Below are 16,878 nucleotides of genomic sequence, written 5' to 3' on the forward strand. Positions count from 1 at the left end.
TCTGTCTGCTAAGTCACCAAAGACCAGCCCCAGGCGCTGGAGCCATCGTCGAAATCCTTCTGCAGGAACCGCATTGGCCCTGGGTCCCCTCTTCCCTGCTCCCAACTTTCCAGGGCCAGCTGCAGGGTCTCTGCCCTCCTAGGCAAATTGTTCTTTTCTTTGCAATCACATGGCTGTTGTGGTCACATGTCTTTGGAGTGCCCACGAGCTCAGCAGTTTCTTTGCTCCTCCAAGGCCATTGCTGCCTCCCTGGGAATTGGGTGTCCCAGCAGGTGATGGGCTGGTGCTGTGGGCATTACCCCTAGGACAGGCTGGAAGATGGCACCATGGGACAGGGAAGGAGGCAAGGGCTTCACTGTCCCATGGCCAATGGGCTAGAGGCTGCCCAACAAAGACGTGTGTGTGGGGGGAGGCTTCCTTGAAAGGCAACAGTGCTTCCTTTCTGAAGAGCGCCTGCATATTGGGCAAGTATTTCCACATCCTGAAAACCATCTGGTGTGTATCCCTGGTGCATCGTAAGCTCGCTTTTGTTGTGTGTTTGTGGAGCGGAGGCTTTGTCCCGCCAGCACTAGTGTGTGCATTCCAGTGGTTGTTTATTTAAAACACCACCACCACCTACCCTGACCTTTCAGGGCAGCCAAAGGTGCCACACAGGAAGATAAGAACAACGCACGAACATCACAATACAGTTAGAAAGGCAACACAAGGCTTTGCTGGAGCCCACAGCAGAAAAGCCACTGTTCAGCACTCTTCCCCCCCCCCCCCGCCCCACACTAAAGCCCTGGACGGCCAAGCCAGGTGTGTAGGGCAGGGGCCTTGTAGGGCACCTTGTAGGGCAGGGGCCACTCAGGCCTCCATGGGCTTCCACTGAGAATGCCCACCATACCTCTGAGAGGAGGGATGTTCCTGGCAAGCCCTGAGATGACCAGAAACTAGAGGGAGGCATGTGCAGGAGGAGGCACTGAGCTCCCAGGGGGTTTCGGACTTCAGCTGTCATAAGCAGCATTTTGAATTTGAGTGCAGAAGCAAATTGGTAGCCAGTGGAGTTCAGAAAAGGTGAGGCGTTGTGATCCCCCTGAATGACAGCCTGCCTGTTGCGTCGACTGCTGGCTTCCAACCCTTTTCTTGGGCAGCTCTGCATGCAGCCAGTTTGAGTGGCCCAGCCAGATTAGAGCGCGGATGGCAGTGACTGGATCTGATCTCTCAGGCAGGGGGTGGGGGCCACAGCTGGTGAATCAGCCACAGCTGATAGAAAGTGATCCGCACCCTCATGGTCCACACCTGGACCCTCCAGAGAAGCCCAGAGTCCAGGATCACCCACCAGAACAGGCACCTGCTGTTTACGTGGGACTGCAACCCTCTCAAGGACAGGTAACAGGCCGACGCCTCGATCAGCAGAAGACCCACTCACAGGGCCTCCAGCCTAACTGGATGCAGTTTCAGCGCACCCCCTGTCCAGTCCCAACCAGGGGCCAAACATCGGTTCACAGGATCAGTTGTACAATCGCAACAGGGATGTGTGTCCTGATAACTCTGTGGCCCAGATCTCTGGCTGACTTTGCTCAGCAGTTTCATTGAGATGCTAACTAGCATAGGGGACGAGGTAGAACCTGGTGGAACCCCCAAATCAAAGGGGGGGGGAGAGGGAGAGCAAAAGGCTGCACTCAAAGAACAAGCAGAGCTGCCCACCCCCCAGTGCCACCCACGCCCATCCAGGCCTTGGTGGCTCTCGGGGGGGTGGGTGGGTGGGTGGCCTTGGTGGAAGAGCATTGTATGGAGTTGTCAGACAAGCTGAAGGAAATGCCTTTGCCAACTGATTGTTGGTTCACTTATTTATTGTGACAGTGGCCTCGTGGTGCTTCACAACAGAAGAGGAGGCAAGTCCTGGCCTTGAGGGGCTCACAGTCTACAGACACAAAACGGAGACAACCAGTAGCTCTGCTTCTCCTGCCAGTGTGAACAGGAAGGAATGTGCCGTTGTCTCCCGCACTTGTTTCCTCCAAGTCCTGAAGCTCTTGGTCATGCTGCCCTAACTCCTTGCTCCATGAGCCATGTGACATCCCAACCCACTGATGCTGCTACATGAGACAAGAGTATGTGGGGATCGCAGGCAGCACTGCTGACCAGTCCCCCGGTAATGCTGCACTAGTGGGATCTCTGTGAAGGGCACGATGACTGTGACGGTCAGTGTGGCTGGGCTCGGCGCACTCTTAGGAAGAGCAAATGAGGGTATGAATAGTGGGGGGGGGGAATAGTGAATAGTGTTCCTCTTCAACAGTGGCGGTCCTGCTGTGCACAGGTGAGGTGTTCTGGCTTGGAACAGAGAAAAAGAGGGGTTGCTGGGTGGGTGTTTTTGTCTCTGACCACTACAAGAACACGGGAAGGTGTCAGCCAGTAAGGCCAGCTCTCCCTGTCGGGGTGGTGGGCATGGTTTTTCCTGTACTGTCCCCATACAGGAACGGAGAGTGGCAGGCAGCTCGCGACCAGTCAGTGCGATTGACCCATCCATATGTCACTGTGATGGGAGAAGCAGAACTTGGCAAAACTCCCCCTGCAATGCAAGTGACAGCTCAGAGAGTAGAGGAAAGGGTCTGTGTACACAGCTCTAAATGCCAGATGGGTAAGTGCACTTATCTGTGGCACAAAACTGCCTAATCAGTCACAGGCATGAGCCCTGGTGGGACAGGCTGATGATGTGTGGTTGTATGTAGAAAGCAGACGCAGGAGTCAATCAAGTGCTACAAAGCAGGTTGGGGGTCACATGGGCCAACCTCTGGGAGATCACTATGGTGAGTTAGCCGACTGGTGCAAACTTGCTGCAATTCTGAACCCAATCCTATTCTCTCTTGGCTGGTGCAGCCACAATGTAAAGGTGTATGCTGTATCTAGTGGGGCGGGGGGGGGGGGAGATGGTGGATCACGATAATAGAGGGGAAATGAGATTCATCCCCTCACCTGTCTGAGAGCTTCCTGCTGTACAATGCATCTCCTCTGACCCGTGCCATCTCTGTAGCTAGCACAAGTCCAAGGAAAGAAAGGGGACAGGGAAGCTGCAGCAAGGATCAGCGTGTGGTTGGTCTGTGGAACTCTTTGCCACAGGATGTAGTGATGGTGACTGGCCTGGACGCCTTTAAAAGGGGATTGGACAAGTTTCTGGAAGAAAAATCCATTACGGGGTACAAGCCATGATGTGTATGCGCAACCTCCTGATTTTAGAAATGGGTTATGTCAGAATGCCAGATGCAGGGAAGGGCACCAGGATGAGGTCTCTTGTTATCTGGTGTGCTCCCTGGGGCATTTGGTGAGCTGCTGTGAGATACAGGAAGCTGGACTAGATGGGCCTGTGGCCTGATCCAGTGGGGCTGTTCTTATGTTCTTAACTACAGTTCCCAGGAAGCCTTGCAGGTCTCTTGTTATCTGGTGTGCTCCCTGGGGCATTTGGTGGGCCGCTGTGAGATACAGGAAGCTGGACTAGATGGGCCTATGGCCTGATCCAGTGGGGCTGTTCTTATGTTCTTAACTACAATTTCCAGGAAGCCTTGCAGGTCTACTTGTTATTTGGTGTGCTCCCTGGGGCATTTGGTGGGCCGCTGTGAGATACGGGAAGCTGGACTAGATGGGCCTGTGGCCTGATCCAGTGGGGCTGTTCTTATGTTCTTAACTACAGTTCCCAGGAAGCCTTGCAGGTCTCTTGTTATCTGGTGTGCTCCCTGGGGCATTTGGTGAGCTGCTGTGAGATACAGGAAGCTGGACTAGATGGGCCTGTGGCCTGATCCAGTGGGGCTGTTCTTATGTTCTTAACTACAGTTCCCAGGAAGCCTTGCAGGTCTCTTGTTATCTGGTGTGCTCCCTGGGGCATTTGGTGGGCCGCTGTGAGATACAGGAAGCTGGACTAGATGGGCCTATGGCCTGATCCAGTGGGGCTGTTCTTATGTTCTTAACTACAATTTCCAGGAAGCCTTGCAGGTCTACTTGTTATTTGGTGTGCTCCCTGGGGCATTTGGTGGGCCGCTGTGAGATACGGGAAGCTGGACTAGATGGGCCTATGGCCTGATCCAGTGGGGCTGTTCTTATGTTCAGTGCACACCACTGCTACCAAGTCCACCCCTGTCCGCAGCCTCCTCGTTCCCACTCCTCCCCCTCCCCCGCCCAGTTTTTCCCCCTCCACACCTCTGCCTTACCTGCTCCAGTGGGGTCCAGGCAGATCCAGCAAGATCCTGCCCCAAATGGCCACTGACGGAGTGCTGCGCTCACCATAAGCAGTCATTTTACGACAGCAGTCGTCTCTTCCACTGTTGGAAATGGCTGCGTATGACGGTACAATTCAGTCACCTGCTACTGTCAGGGACATACCCCTTATTCCCCCTTGATTATGTTGGTGACGTTGTGGTAAGAGAGGGTGTCCTCCCAGCAGAAGTCCCCTGGTTTCCCCTTTCTAAGATCTGATTGCCCCTGCAGATGTTGGACCTCTCTGGCGCCAGCTCTTCATATGTCTTCTGTTGCACCAGAAGGGCCAGGCCCAGCAACTTCTGGTGACCGTCTTCCCTCTGAAGGGGTGGCAAGGTCAGGGAAGGTGCCCTGCCAGGCCCACCAGGCCAAGCATCCCAAGTGCAGTGCCAAAGGGGAGCAGCTGCTGAGTCCCTGCAAAAGAGGTGCCAGGTTACATTGGGTCTCCTGCTTTGATTAAGAGAAGCCATTCCACAAAGTGGCTCGCAAGTGGAAAATGTCAAGGAAGAAATCCAGATGAGAGAAAGACAACAGCAACAGCCCTTGAAGATGGTTCAGGAGCTGCAATCAGTGCAGAATGTGGTGGCCTGTGTGAGCACCAAAGGTAGGAGGTTTGACTCTGTCAGCCCAGTGCTCCAGTGGCTGTGCTGACCAACCATTCATTTCCAGGCCCAGTCAAAAGTTACCCTGCACATGCCCAATCTCGTCTGATCTCGGAAGCTAAGCAGGGTCAGGCCTGGTTAATACTTGGATGGGAGACCGCCTGGGAATACTGGGTGCTGTAGGGCTATACCAGAGTCTTTCGAGACTGAAGGTTGCCAACCAACCAACCGATCTTTAAAGCTCTAAAAGGCTTGGGACCAGGTCATCTGAGAGACTGTCTACTTCAGTCCAATCCAGATCCTCGAGGCTTTGCTACTGCTGTCATTACCCATGGAGGTGGGAGGGGCAGTGACAAGGACCAGGGCCTTCTCAGTAGTGGCACCAACCTTATGGAACTCCTGTCCCTTCAGTTTATGAACTTCTCCCTCCTTAGACACTTCCTGGCAGTGCCTAAAGATGTTCCTTTTGAAACAAGCTTTCTGAGTTCACAGCTTTCTTGATAATGGACATCAGGATTGCACTGGTTTTGCCTTTAAAAGATGGTGGTCTGGTGTTTTAGTGCCATTTTTAAAGGTTGTTTTGTGTTTTAGGATATTTTATGTTCAAATAAAATAATAATAGTTGTTCAAATAAGTTTTAAATGTGGTTTTATGACTTTTTTTGTAAACCACTTTGGGTGCTCTTAAGGGAGAAAAGTGGTATGAAAAGCCAGTAAACAAACAAACAAACAAACAAACAAACAAACAAACAAACAAACAGCCATCTCACATCCAGGCCAGCGAAAGCCCTGGAAAGGCCAGCTAACATGGCAAGCTGAAACTGACTTGCTTGCAAGCAGAAGCTGCTGCTCGGAGTGCCCATTTCAGATGGGTGAAAGTGTTTGTGTTGGGGGGGGGGGGCTGTGAGACTACCAGGTGCTGCCTGAGGGGGATGCCAAGCCAGGGGATGTGTCTGGTTCAGCTGTAGCAGGATTCGCTGGTTTTCAGCTGCTTCATATATCGCCTGCCCCACTTCCTGTCCCCTCCCCCTTTTTCCACGCTGGCAAAAGATTTATGCCTTGTCCTTGTTCCTGCAATGCCCCACCAGAGGCCCGATGAGTGGCCCACATGGAACCAGTGCCCCTCTCTGGCTGCTGGCATGCCTGGAAGTAGCAGGGAGAGGATGTCCATCATGGTTGCAGGGAAAGAGGCCAAGAGTGCCAGGTTGCTTGACCAGGTTTTGAGGCCACTGCTGTGGAGCAGGTGCAGAAAGACCTGAGGTTGCTTGGCCCACCTCAGTCTTTGACACGGTTGTTTGGGGAGAAGGAAAGGGGAAGCAGGACTGGTACCACCTGGGGTGGGAAGGGCCAACATCATCCTTCAGGTGGCACTCAGAGGGCCCCTCTGCTGGTGACATCCACAGTCCAGCCCCACACAGCTGCTGCAGAAGCTGCTTCCTCCCACCTGGCAAATGTTCCAGGGCTTCCCAGGGAAGGGGGGAAGCACAGCCTCCTTCCTGGCACCACCCTGTTACACCAGCCCTGACGCAGAATCACAGGTTGGGCACCTGGGCATTTTAGGATGACTGGGGCCAGGAAGGGGCTGCCCAGAGGCTTCTCCACTCCCCATCATTTCAGAAGCCACAGGATGTCCACCACCTGAGGGGAAGCAGCTGCAGTGGAGAAGGTCTCTCCTCCAACATGGGCCTTGACTGCCCAGAAACTGAGCAGCCAAGGCTCAAGGTGAAGGGGAGTTCCTCTTCACACAGCTCCTGCACTGCACAGGAGTGCCATCCTGTCCCATCCAGAAGCTGGGCAGCAGGGCCCAAGGTGACCAGGGAGTCTCTGCTGCCACCTCTGGCCAGCATGGCTTCTGGGGTGGGGGGCAACTGGCGGGCTTGTGCACATGCATGTATAAAGAGGGCGGGGCTTATCTGTCCTGCTTACTTCACTGTCACTGATCCGGTTGCCCCAGTCCCAGCTGGCCGCCTCCCTTCCCTGAGCATTTTGTCCACCTTCTTGAAACAAACTCTCAGGGAACAAACATCCTTGCTCTGTGCCTGCAGTGCAAAGCCCTGGGCAAGGGTCTCAGGTCAATGGCCTCTTGCTGAGCGGCTGTGCTTATCCGGAAAAGGCCTTGTGAGAACGTTGGCGCGGGAAGGGATAGCCACAGTGCCACCTACCTGCATTTGGCACACAGGTGGTTGGGTCTCCTGACCAGACGGCATTGTCCTGGCATCTCCTTTCTGCTGACCCTGCCAGACTGTACCCAGAATTGCACTGGAAGCGGATGACAGACCCTGCTAAATAGTTGGTTCCTTCTTTCCTGCCATTTGCGGGGGGAGCCAGCCAGCCACAAGAAACCACTAGGGGAGAAGAGAGGGGAGTGCTTCTGGTCAAGACACTGCATGTTGATGGGGGTTCCTCCTCAGAAAAGTCACCTGTGTAACCAGGTGCATGGCAAAGCTCCAGCACCGCTGCTTGCTAGGATCTCAGGATTGTGGCCCTGCAGAAGGCAGCCTTTGGAGATCCTGGCTGGACCTGACTGGGCCGAGAGGGCTCTTGGGGGGGGGGGAGGAAGGAATGAGATGCTGCCCACATTTATGCAGAGCATCTTGGAGCCAAGACCTGCCCCGCCCTGAGACGAAGCAGAAATGGCCTTGAGGGCCAGTCTCAGAGCTGGAGCTGGTGGTGGGTCAGGGTAGGAGCATGAGGTTCTCATGGCCAGTGCTAGGAATCTGATGCTGCCATGTGGCAAATGACAGTGGCTATGTGGAAACACGTCTGTAGGTAGCACAGCTGACCCTCTTTCTCCTGCTGCCCTCTTCTCCATCGTGAGATGCCAGAAGGGAGGCTCCTCTGAGGACTGGCCTGCCTGTCTGCCTGCCTTGGGCATGCATGCTACCACACAGGATCAGCCCCATACCTGTCTGGAGATTGTCCTTCAGGTGCTTGTAGTCCTGATGGGCGGACTTGGTGTTGTTTCCCACCATAAGGTCGCCGGTGGCCAGGACATCAAACCTGCAGAAAGCGTCCGCCTGGCAGAGCGCGTCCATCTGCTGGAAGAGGGGGCTCGTCGGGTCTCCAGTGGGAACAAACACTGGCACAAAGTAGGGACTGTGCTTCGGGCCAAAGAAGAAGTGGCGCAGCAAGTACTCCGTGTCGTACGTGAACAATGACGTCCCGTTTCTGATGGCCCCTGCAGAGGGGAAAAGAGGACTGGGGGTGTGGACAGTGCCAGGAAGGGCAGGGCTGGGAGGTCTGGCACTTTGCTCAGACACTTTGGAACAGGCGTCTGCGCCACGCCGGCGCGTCTCCATGCAGTCATCAAGGGGAGAGGGGGACATCACTTTGCAACTGGAGACAACCCAAAATGTCCCTGTGCAGTTCTTCAGTTAGCTTGCCGACGGCCACACCGCAACCATCGCTGCCTGGGGCTCTTCCTTCATGATACCACATTTGCTTTGGATGAATCATGGAAGGGACCTGCAGGTCCAGCCTCTAGCAGGAATTCCTCCAAGCCTCCCCAGCAGGTGCCCCTCGAGCTGCCACTGAAGCTCTCCAGTGAGGGAGAATCCGCCACCTCCCTTGGCAATCTGTGCCACTGCCGCACCAGGGACCAAACTCCACCCTGCAGATGCTCCTTGTCAGGGATCACACCGTGGGGTGATCGGTACCAAGATGCGACCCTGAGAGCCAAGAAGCACTGGAGGAGGCTGCAGATGTTGGACACTGACTTTCCTGCCTTGCTCTTCTCTTGCTGCCTTACATGATGCTGAGTTCTCACAAATAGCAGGCGAAATGGAAAATCTGTGTCTGGGCTGTACCACTTTGGACAGCAGGTGGATGGGGCTTGTGCAATGGGATGGCCCCCCATTAAAAAAATGATATCACTGGCTCAGGAAGGAGCCTGGACTAGAATCTCCGTCCCTGCCAGAAAATACTTTTTGCAGAGGGAAACGCACCATCTTGTGAGGGCCCCAATCCCTGCAGTGCAGACAGCTTGAGCTGCCAGAGGTGCTTGGTGTGACGACAGACCCTTGGAGGGCAAACAAGTGAGCATTTGCGGCTTTGCCTGTTCAAGCAGCTGCAAGAACTTTTTCTGGGGGCCTCTGTAATTCAGGGAAGCACCAGGCACACCTGCCCCTCTTGCACCACACAGGGAAGGGTGGAGAGGCAGCAAGCACAGACCCACCCCTGCACATGCCCCTTCAGCTGACTCTCCTGGCTATGGGCCCTGGATAAGTCCTGCTTGCTTCCCTTCCACTTTGGCTGAGGCAGTGTGGTTCTCTGGAGAAACTCTGGAAGGGGGCTCTTAATAGCAGGCCAAGGAGCATGGACCACAGGCTCCCTCCCTCCCTCCCTCCCTCTTCACTTCTCTTCTGAAAGTGTTGGCAGGAACTGGGGGGGGGGGGAAGGCTACTTACAGTCTGCTCCAAATGCAAAGAGCTCTTCAGGGTGGCTGCTGACATGGAGGGTTGTCCCATTCCGGAAGGCCAAGTCATCCCCTGGGTCGTTGTTCATGACCCCAAAGAGGCCCTGCGTGTGATTCAAGAACTTCTCTGGTAGCAGGACATCTAGACTCAGCAGCCTGCCACTCCTCTGCACCTCCACGCCCGCTCCAGAAGAGAACATCAGCGTGACATTCAGGCCAGGGGTGGTAGCCAGAAAGAGCCCTGCAGCAGGGAAGACGCATGAACACTCCTGTGGGGCAGAGCTATGGCACAGCCCACCTCCCGGAAATCTATTTCAGAGCAAGTCCTGAAGTATCTTTACCCACCAGCTGGTTAGTACTTGGATGGGAGACCGCCTGGGAATACCAGATGCTGTAGGCTTATACCATAGTCTTTTGAGACTGAATGTTGCCAACCAACCAACCAGCAAACCCCCTCTGCTCTTTTTTAGAAGCAGATGCCGCCCATCTCCCCCTCCAGGGCTCGTAGGGCTGCTCAGAACCCCGTGACATTCAGGCCAGTTCAGATTGCCTCTCTCCTGGCTTTCTCAAACCATCTTTGGGAGTCCAAAGATCCCTTGCTTTACATACAATGGGCAGCTTGCAAGATTTTTCCTCTAGACTAAGATGACTTGGTAGCTGATCAGGCACTTAGATCTCAGGCTTGAGTTTCAGCTCTGGAAGTTCAGAACGAACTGAACTATTTACATCTAGTTCAACACATCTGTTTACAGAGACCACATGCCCAGAAGCCCCGCACTTCCAGGCTTGACAACAGTGCCTGAGGAGAAGGGCCAGGAAGGGAATGAACTGCTTCATCATGGCTTGTAACCCATAACCCATAACGAATTTTTCCTCCAGAAACTTGTCCAATCCCCTTTTAAAGGCGTCCAGGCCAGATGCCGTCACCACTTCCTGTGGCAAGGAGTTCCACAGACCAACTGCACGCAGAGTAAAGAAATATTTTCTTTTGTCTGTCCTAACTCTCCCAACACTCAATTTTAGTGGCTGTCCCCAGGTTCTGGTGTTATGAGAGAGTGTACATTTATGTAAATTCATTCAAATTTATTCAATTTACATTTATTCAAATATAAATTAATTATTAAATGTAATAATACAGCTGCGATACAAGGACATCTGCAACAGGGATCTGAAGGCCTTAGGGATGGACCTCAACAAGTGGGAAACCCTGGCCTCTGAGCGGCCCGCTTGGAGGCAGGCTGTGCAGCATGGCCTTTCCCAGTTTGAAGAGACACTTGGCCAACAGTCTGAGGCAAAGAGGCAACGAAGGAAGGCCCATAGCCAGGGAGACAGACCAGGGACAGACTGCACTTGCTCCCGGTGTGGAAGGGATTGTCACTCCCGAATTGGCCTTTTCAGCCACACTAGATGCTGTGCCAGAACCACCTTTCAGAGCGCGATACCATAGTCTTTCGAGACTGAAGGTTGCCAATATCTATTAAATGTAATTATTAAATATATTTAAATTATTTTGAACACATTATAAATTATAATGTATTGAAATTTAAAATGTATTAAATGTAAATTCTTTACATTTATTCAAATGTAAATTACAGCCCAATTCTATGCCTTCCTACTCAGAAGTAAGTCCCATTAGAGTCAATGAGGCTTACTCCCAGGTAAGCGGGGATAGAATTGGGCTGTCAATTATTTAAAATTAATTAAAAGTAAATTAATTATTTAAAATTAATTATGTAAAATTGTAAATTAACCTTTTAAGTCCATCCAGTTTTGTTCTGAGAAGCTGAGAGCCTTGTGGTTCAGCAGGACCTCCAGCTGGGGGGAGTGCTCTGGCAGGCGGATCTCTACCACATCCGAGTTGTCCTCCTGCACAGCAATGGCAGAGAAGCCTGTCGCCCGGGCCTCAGTTCCTAGCAGACAATCAGGAAAAAACCATTGCAGCGAACCCAGCCCAGGAGTCACAGGAGATTCCTATGATCTGCCGTTTCAATTCCAGTTCCAGCTACATGAGGGGTGGCCATTTACGGCCCTCGGGGACCCCAAATCTGGCCCACAGGGAGCCTCCGGTCTCCAGTGAGTCTTTGCCTGTGACTGCCGGATGTGACCAGCAGACGCAAGCTGCAGGTTGAGTTAGAGAAGACCGTTTGCATTCTCCATGTGATTTCTGCTTTTCCCTGGGTATTATTTTAATCCCCACCATTGCCGCTGAACAACTTACTCAGCCCTGTGCAGCCAGTGTCTCTGGCTCAGTCTGTAAGTTTTCACTGTGCAAGAGGCGTGTGTCAGAGTAGCGTTCACAGTTCTCATGTGGTTCTACATGCCTGTATTATAGTTTTCATCTGTATTATAAGCTCAGTAAAATTCATTCATTCATTCCAAGTTCTGTCTTTAATGTATTCATTGATGCACATTTATGTAAATTTATCCAAATTACATTTATTCAAATGTAAATTAATTCTTTTTTTTCCCCCGGCCCCTGACATAGCGACAGAGATATGATGTGGCCCTCCTGCCAAAATGTTTGTCCACCCCTGATCTACACATGCTTTTCTGATCACAAAGTTCTCAAAGCAGCTCACATTGACAAAAGATATAACAGCAATAACAAGCTGAAGGAATCCGGCAAACTGTGAACAAGAAGATCAGCGCTGAACACAAAATGCATATGGAAAATACTAAAATTGAAAGTAAGTGATGAGAACACAATCACAGCCATAAACACCTGGGCCAGTGTTTTGATATAGTGCAGGCGTGCTTGGTTGGACTCAAAAAGAATTAAACCCCCTTGATCGCAGGACTAGGTACTCATGATACCAACCATGCCCTTGACACTGAGCAACTGTACTGACTGAGGAACACTGGTGGCCTATGCCAAGTAACACAGCAAGCGATCAGCCCATGCCCATGCAGCCCATTTAATTACAAGAGCAGACTCCTGCAAGGAGGATATTTTGGGCTTCCAAGTTTCTGAGCAAGGTCAGAAAGAATGAGGCTAAAAAACTGGTTGTAATGAACATGTCTCACGGATGACTCAATGTCAGGTATCCCATCCATCCACTATCTATGAGTGGGCTGCAGTCCAACTTGGCACTGAATTGGACTGCTGTGTGGAGAGACTGGCCTTGCCAGCACTCTGGACAAGCAGGCTGACCTGCTTCCCGGAAACGTAGGAAGTGATCCCTTACCATTTGGCCAGCTCACACGGCGGGTTCTCCCTTGTACTCTCAGGGACGTGAGACTGGATTCCAACACAGTGTATTCGCCAAGCCCATTGAATGTGAAACCAATCCCATCGAAAGTAAAAAAGTGAGGATCTCCAAAAGCGGAAGCTGTTAAACAGACACAAGAAACACAAAGCGAAAATAATCCAGAAGACAATCACAGGGAGTTAGAATTGAGCGCATGGAGCTCAATAGACTTGACATGCAACGACTGGGGTTTATTTCACAGGTGAAATGGGGAGACTGTGCCGAAGTGCAGGCCAGTTCAAGACCCCCTGATACCCGAGGTGGCCTACTGAATGCTGCCCCCCTCACCCAATGCTGTGTCAGCCCCTGCTCCTGCCACTCTCCCGTGTTCTGCTGCATTCATGGTCTCTCTTGCAGCGTGAAATGCTCATTCATCAGCCGAAGGCACCCAGAGGTTGGGCTGCCGGTCTCTTAGCCAGTGCCCACGCCAGCTCTCAGTTAAGTCACCGTTTGTTTAGAAGGAGAGTGGAAACTGTAAGGAGAGTACCCTGAACATGCGCAGTGTACTTTCCCACTACCACTGAACACTTGCAGCTGCCCTGAACACTTAGGATGAAGAGTTGGAGCTTGCAGAGACAGGCCTCCCCTCCCACACAGAAATTAAGCCCAGCCCCCTCCATTACCAGTCAGGGAACAGAGATGTCCTGCTGTCCTCCACAGATTCAGCCATGCCTCACTTGCTCTCCGCCGTCCATTGGTTCGTCACAAAAGCAGGTCCTCTCAAGCCACACAACCCTTCTTGCTAGAAACTATCTGGCCTTCTCTAAATTGCCCCCCCCTCCCCCAAATGTGCCAAGATCCCCTCAGGACCCAGCCTGAGAAATTATTTTCAATATTAGAGTGAAGTTTCAAAAAGAGCATGAGAAGAAAGTACCTCTAAGCATGTGCAGAGTTCCTTCCCCATCCTCCCAAATAAGTGCAGACTCCTGCATGTCTCCCCACATGTTTGGAACTTAGCCACAAGTTGCCACAGAGCACATCATGCTCTGATAGGATATAAGGTCCCGATCCTCTTGGGGTCCTTTCTGGCAATGGGAGAGCCAGGGAGCTGCCACACACTTCCAGGCTGCTGCTGCAAATGGGCAGCAGCCCCCAGAAGCCTCTGTCAGTGCTGGCAGGTTGGCCACGGAGTGAGTGGCGAGCTAGGTGGGGGGAATTTTGGGGGGGGGGTGACTGAGGGAGGGGGGAGGGGAGAACTTGGTGGCTGCGCCAGGTTTTATCCCCTCTTTTTGAACTATTTCTCTCCTTGGACGTACGCCGGCAAAATGGCTGCTGTGGGTCCCAGGAGCCCCACAGGCAGTTGGTCAGCCTACCGGGGCTAGGCCTCCACTGCCCTGGTGCCTGCTGCCACGAGGCTGGGGAGGGGATGGGCAGTCAGCGACTCAGAGCCATGCTCAGAGCGAGGAAGAGTCGCAGACCCTGTTTGTGCTGCAAGACTTGTGCAGCAGTTCCCTGCAGAGCGGACTGTCCCCGCCTGGGCACCACCAGGCCTCCTGCACAGCGCCTGGGCCTAGAACGGTGACCCCGAATGAACACACACACGGTTCTTTGGATTTTTGGAGAGGCAATCAACAGGCGACAGGAGAATTCAAAGGACTTCTTAACGTTTACTCGTTTGCAAACGGGACCTCCACACACATGTAGAGGACCCCGAAGGATTACAATGATGTGGGTTTTTTAGGGTCTTTCCGATAGGGGAGGGGGACAGAGGACACAAAGAGAGAAAAAATATCCAGGGGAAAACAACATACAGGCAGACACCCAAAACAACATTTGTTATGTTATCAGTACAGGATGTTGATCTGAGGATGGCAATTCAATACACATCGGCAGTTTGTTTACAGAGATATCCGTTAGAGGGGGTCTGGCACTCTGACTCATCCCTTTTACCCTAACCCCTTTATCCTCATTTGTTGATTGCCCTTATCTATGACCTTTCTGTTCAAGGGTGGAGGCCCATACCACAGCTAGCTGGTTCTCTGAGAGGGATAGCTTTTTGGTCAGGGAAGAGCCTTATGGGTGAACTGGGCATCTTGGGATATTTCCATAATGTGAGCTGGGCATATTGATATCAACGGCCTCCTGGAGGTCTCGTGTGATGCTGCTGCTCTTACTTTTTTTAAACCTCATCCGAACCCCGGCACAATGCTGTAATCTGTGGCAGCTGAGCTGAAGCACATGCAACGGAACCCATAACCTTCCCTGGGTCACCCTCCCCCCACCTCCCTTTCCCTCCCCTTCCTGAACTGTGTCTGTGGAGATTGGAAGTCCCTCGGGCAGCTCTTGCTTTTGCATTCTGGGTCTTGCTGTCCCTGTGCACGCTTGCAGCTTTGGGGAGACAGGAGCACTTACCGGTTCTGGGTGGGCGATACCTCTGGCAGCCACTGGAGGGGCGGCGCTTGAAGTAGACTGGGCAGTTGTCGGACCACAAGCAGCAGTAGTAAAAACTGAGGACATCATAAAGCCAGTGGGAGAAACCAGGGATCCGGGGGGGCTTCTTGTAAGGAGGAGCCCCCCAGTCATGCCCCCGGTCAGGCGTGCTTCCCCCAATGGAGTCTCCTGTGAGGACCTGGGTCCCGGTGGCATCGTAGCAGCACTGCTGCCCTGCAGCATATTGGGAACTGTTGAAGAAAGAGCAGATATGGCTCTGCCCAGCGGCCCGGTCCAGCTCTCCCACGTCTCTCTCCCAAGGAGCTCGCAGGGCTGAGGCCAGGGACCAGAGCACCTGGAAGCAGAGGCTCACCTTGCCTGGACACTCCTCACACAGTGCACTGCACCTGGGTGGTAAGTGCAAACACTTCCCTTGTCCACGTCACACCCGTAGTCGGCCTGGAAGGGAAGTGCAAGAGGCTGGTCAAAATCCCTCTTGGGCTACAGTGAGGAGGGGGTGCTGTGACCAGGGAGGGGTGTGGGAGTCAGTGTTGCCTGTGAGTTGGCAAGTCTGTGCAAGGGGCCAAGGTTACTGGTGGCAGAAGTTTGTCCTGGTTAGCTCTGAAATTGGGGATCAGTGCAAGACCTCATGTGCCAACAGCCCAGCCTGTTCCTTAAATCTGAGGCAGAAGGCTTGAGTTGCCACAGTCTGGCTCCATAGAAGGTTTAGAGTGTTCAGATACACTCCTAGGCTGAAGGAAGGAAGGAAGGAAGGAAGGAAGGAAGGAAGGGCACTCCAAGCGGAGTGGGAAGCTGTTCCCTTGGGGAGGTGGTCTTTGGAGGGCAAGAAACTTGCGCAATTCAAAGGAGGGGAAGCTGCATAGGAGCATGGGAAGCAGGCCTCCTACCAACTCAGTCCCTTGGGTCAGGAGAGAGTCTTCATTGTGGATGATACCATTCCTTAATCCAAGGCAAGAGTCTGTGGAGGGCAGACTCTCCAGTGCCTGATTGGGGCTTTGAGAATGGCCTGATTGGGCACAGGGTCCCAGCCATCAGAATGGGAGGACAGACAGCTGGGGGAGAGGGGACCCTTGATTGCCCAGGAAGCATCCCCTGCACTAACCCCCCAATCAGACTTTGACTGGGCCAGATGTAGGCAGAGGGCCTGAAAGGGGCATTTGCAGGAGAGAACCAGTAGGCATGGAAAAGGCAAAGCCCCCTCCTTCCTGCCACTGCAGTGCCCCAGCAGATCCCACCCCCCTTGGCAAATAGGGGCTGAGGCCACCCTCAGTTCCACTGCCAGCAGAGGGGCAGCACTGTGGATGAGAACTTACCCCCTCCCAGTTGCTCCTGACTGCTCTCTGCCATAAGCAGGTCTACCTGTCAGGTCAGGACTTCTTCTTGAGGCCCAGGCATAAATGGGGAGGCCCCCCCCCCACACCCCTCCAGCATGGCCATGGAGAGGCCCAAGTGACTTACATGAAATCTGCCAGTGTCGGACCTGGCCTGGGCCAGGGTGCAAGGACAGTCCAGAAGCTCCGCCAGGAAATTGGGCAGACGCTCGTCCTCCGTGTCCCACTGATGGCACTTGACAGTTGCCCATGCAGAGGAATTTGCCCTGAAGGTCTCGCCCAGGTGCCAGGCCAAGGCATGCTCCGTGCTCCAGATGGCTGCCACATTGCTGAGGGTGGGGAGCAGAACAGACACAGTGGTCATGTGGTGCATCCCACAACGGAAGGCAGCCCTGTCCAGAGCTCTGGGTGTGGACCGTCTAATTGTCATGGTGCTGAGATCATGACTGAGGCGTCCCTCTGTATAGCATTTCCATTCCAAATGGGCTCCTCCTCCCAGTGCTGCTTTGCAGGAAGGTAGTAGTTCACTCAGAGAACATGTATGTATGCACACATGTCTCTCACACTCACTCACACACACACACACATGCACCAGGGATGGGAAAACCCAGCATGGCTTGATTTGAGTCAAGTCTCCAAATCACCGTCCCCTGCGACTCAACTCGA

General features: G+C 53.1%; 1 protein-coding gene across 1 annotated transcript in view; it reads right to left on the reverse strand.

Annotated features, from left to right (window-relative positions):
• SUSD2 (sushi domain containing 2) overlaps positions 1 to 16,878 on the reverse strand; it is a 34,692-nt gene that overhangs the window by 1,957 nt on the left and 15,857 nt on the right. The window contains exons 6-13 of the mRNA XM_066627495.1: positions 16,340 to 16,541; positions 15,234 to 15,319; positions 14,843 to 15,111; positions 12,428 to 12,571; positions 10,994 to 11,152; positions 9,235 to 9,483; positions 7,734 to 8,006; positions 6,991 to 7,173 (exon numbers count right to left, since the gene is read on the reverse strand). Coding sequence (XP_066483592.1) covers positions 6,991 to 7,173; positions 7,734 to 8,006; positions 9,235 to 9,483; positions 10,994 to 11,152; positions 12,428 to 12,571; positions 14,843 to 15,111; positions 15,234 to 15,319; positions 16,340 to 16,541 — 1,565 coding nt within the window. The remainder of the gene's footprint in view (positions 1 to 6,990; positions 7,174 to 7,733; positions 8,007 to 9,234; positions 9,484 to 10,993; positions 11,153 to 12,427; positions 12,572 to 14,842; positions 15,112 to 15,233; positions 15,320 to 16,339; positions 16,542 to 16,878) is intronic.

This window comes from Tiliqua scincoides, chromosome 5 (genome assembly GCF_035046505.1).
Source record: "Tiliqua scincoides isolate rTilSci1 chromosome 5, rTilSci1.hap2, whole genome shotgun sequence".
NCBI lineage: Eukaryota > Metazoa > Chordata > Lepidosauria > Squamata > Scincidae > Tiliqua > Tiliqua scincoides.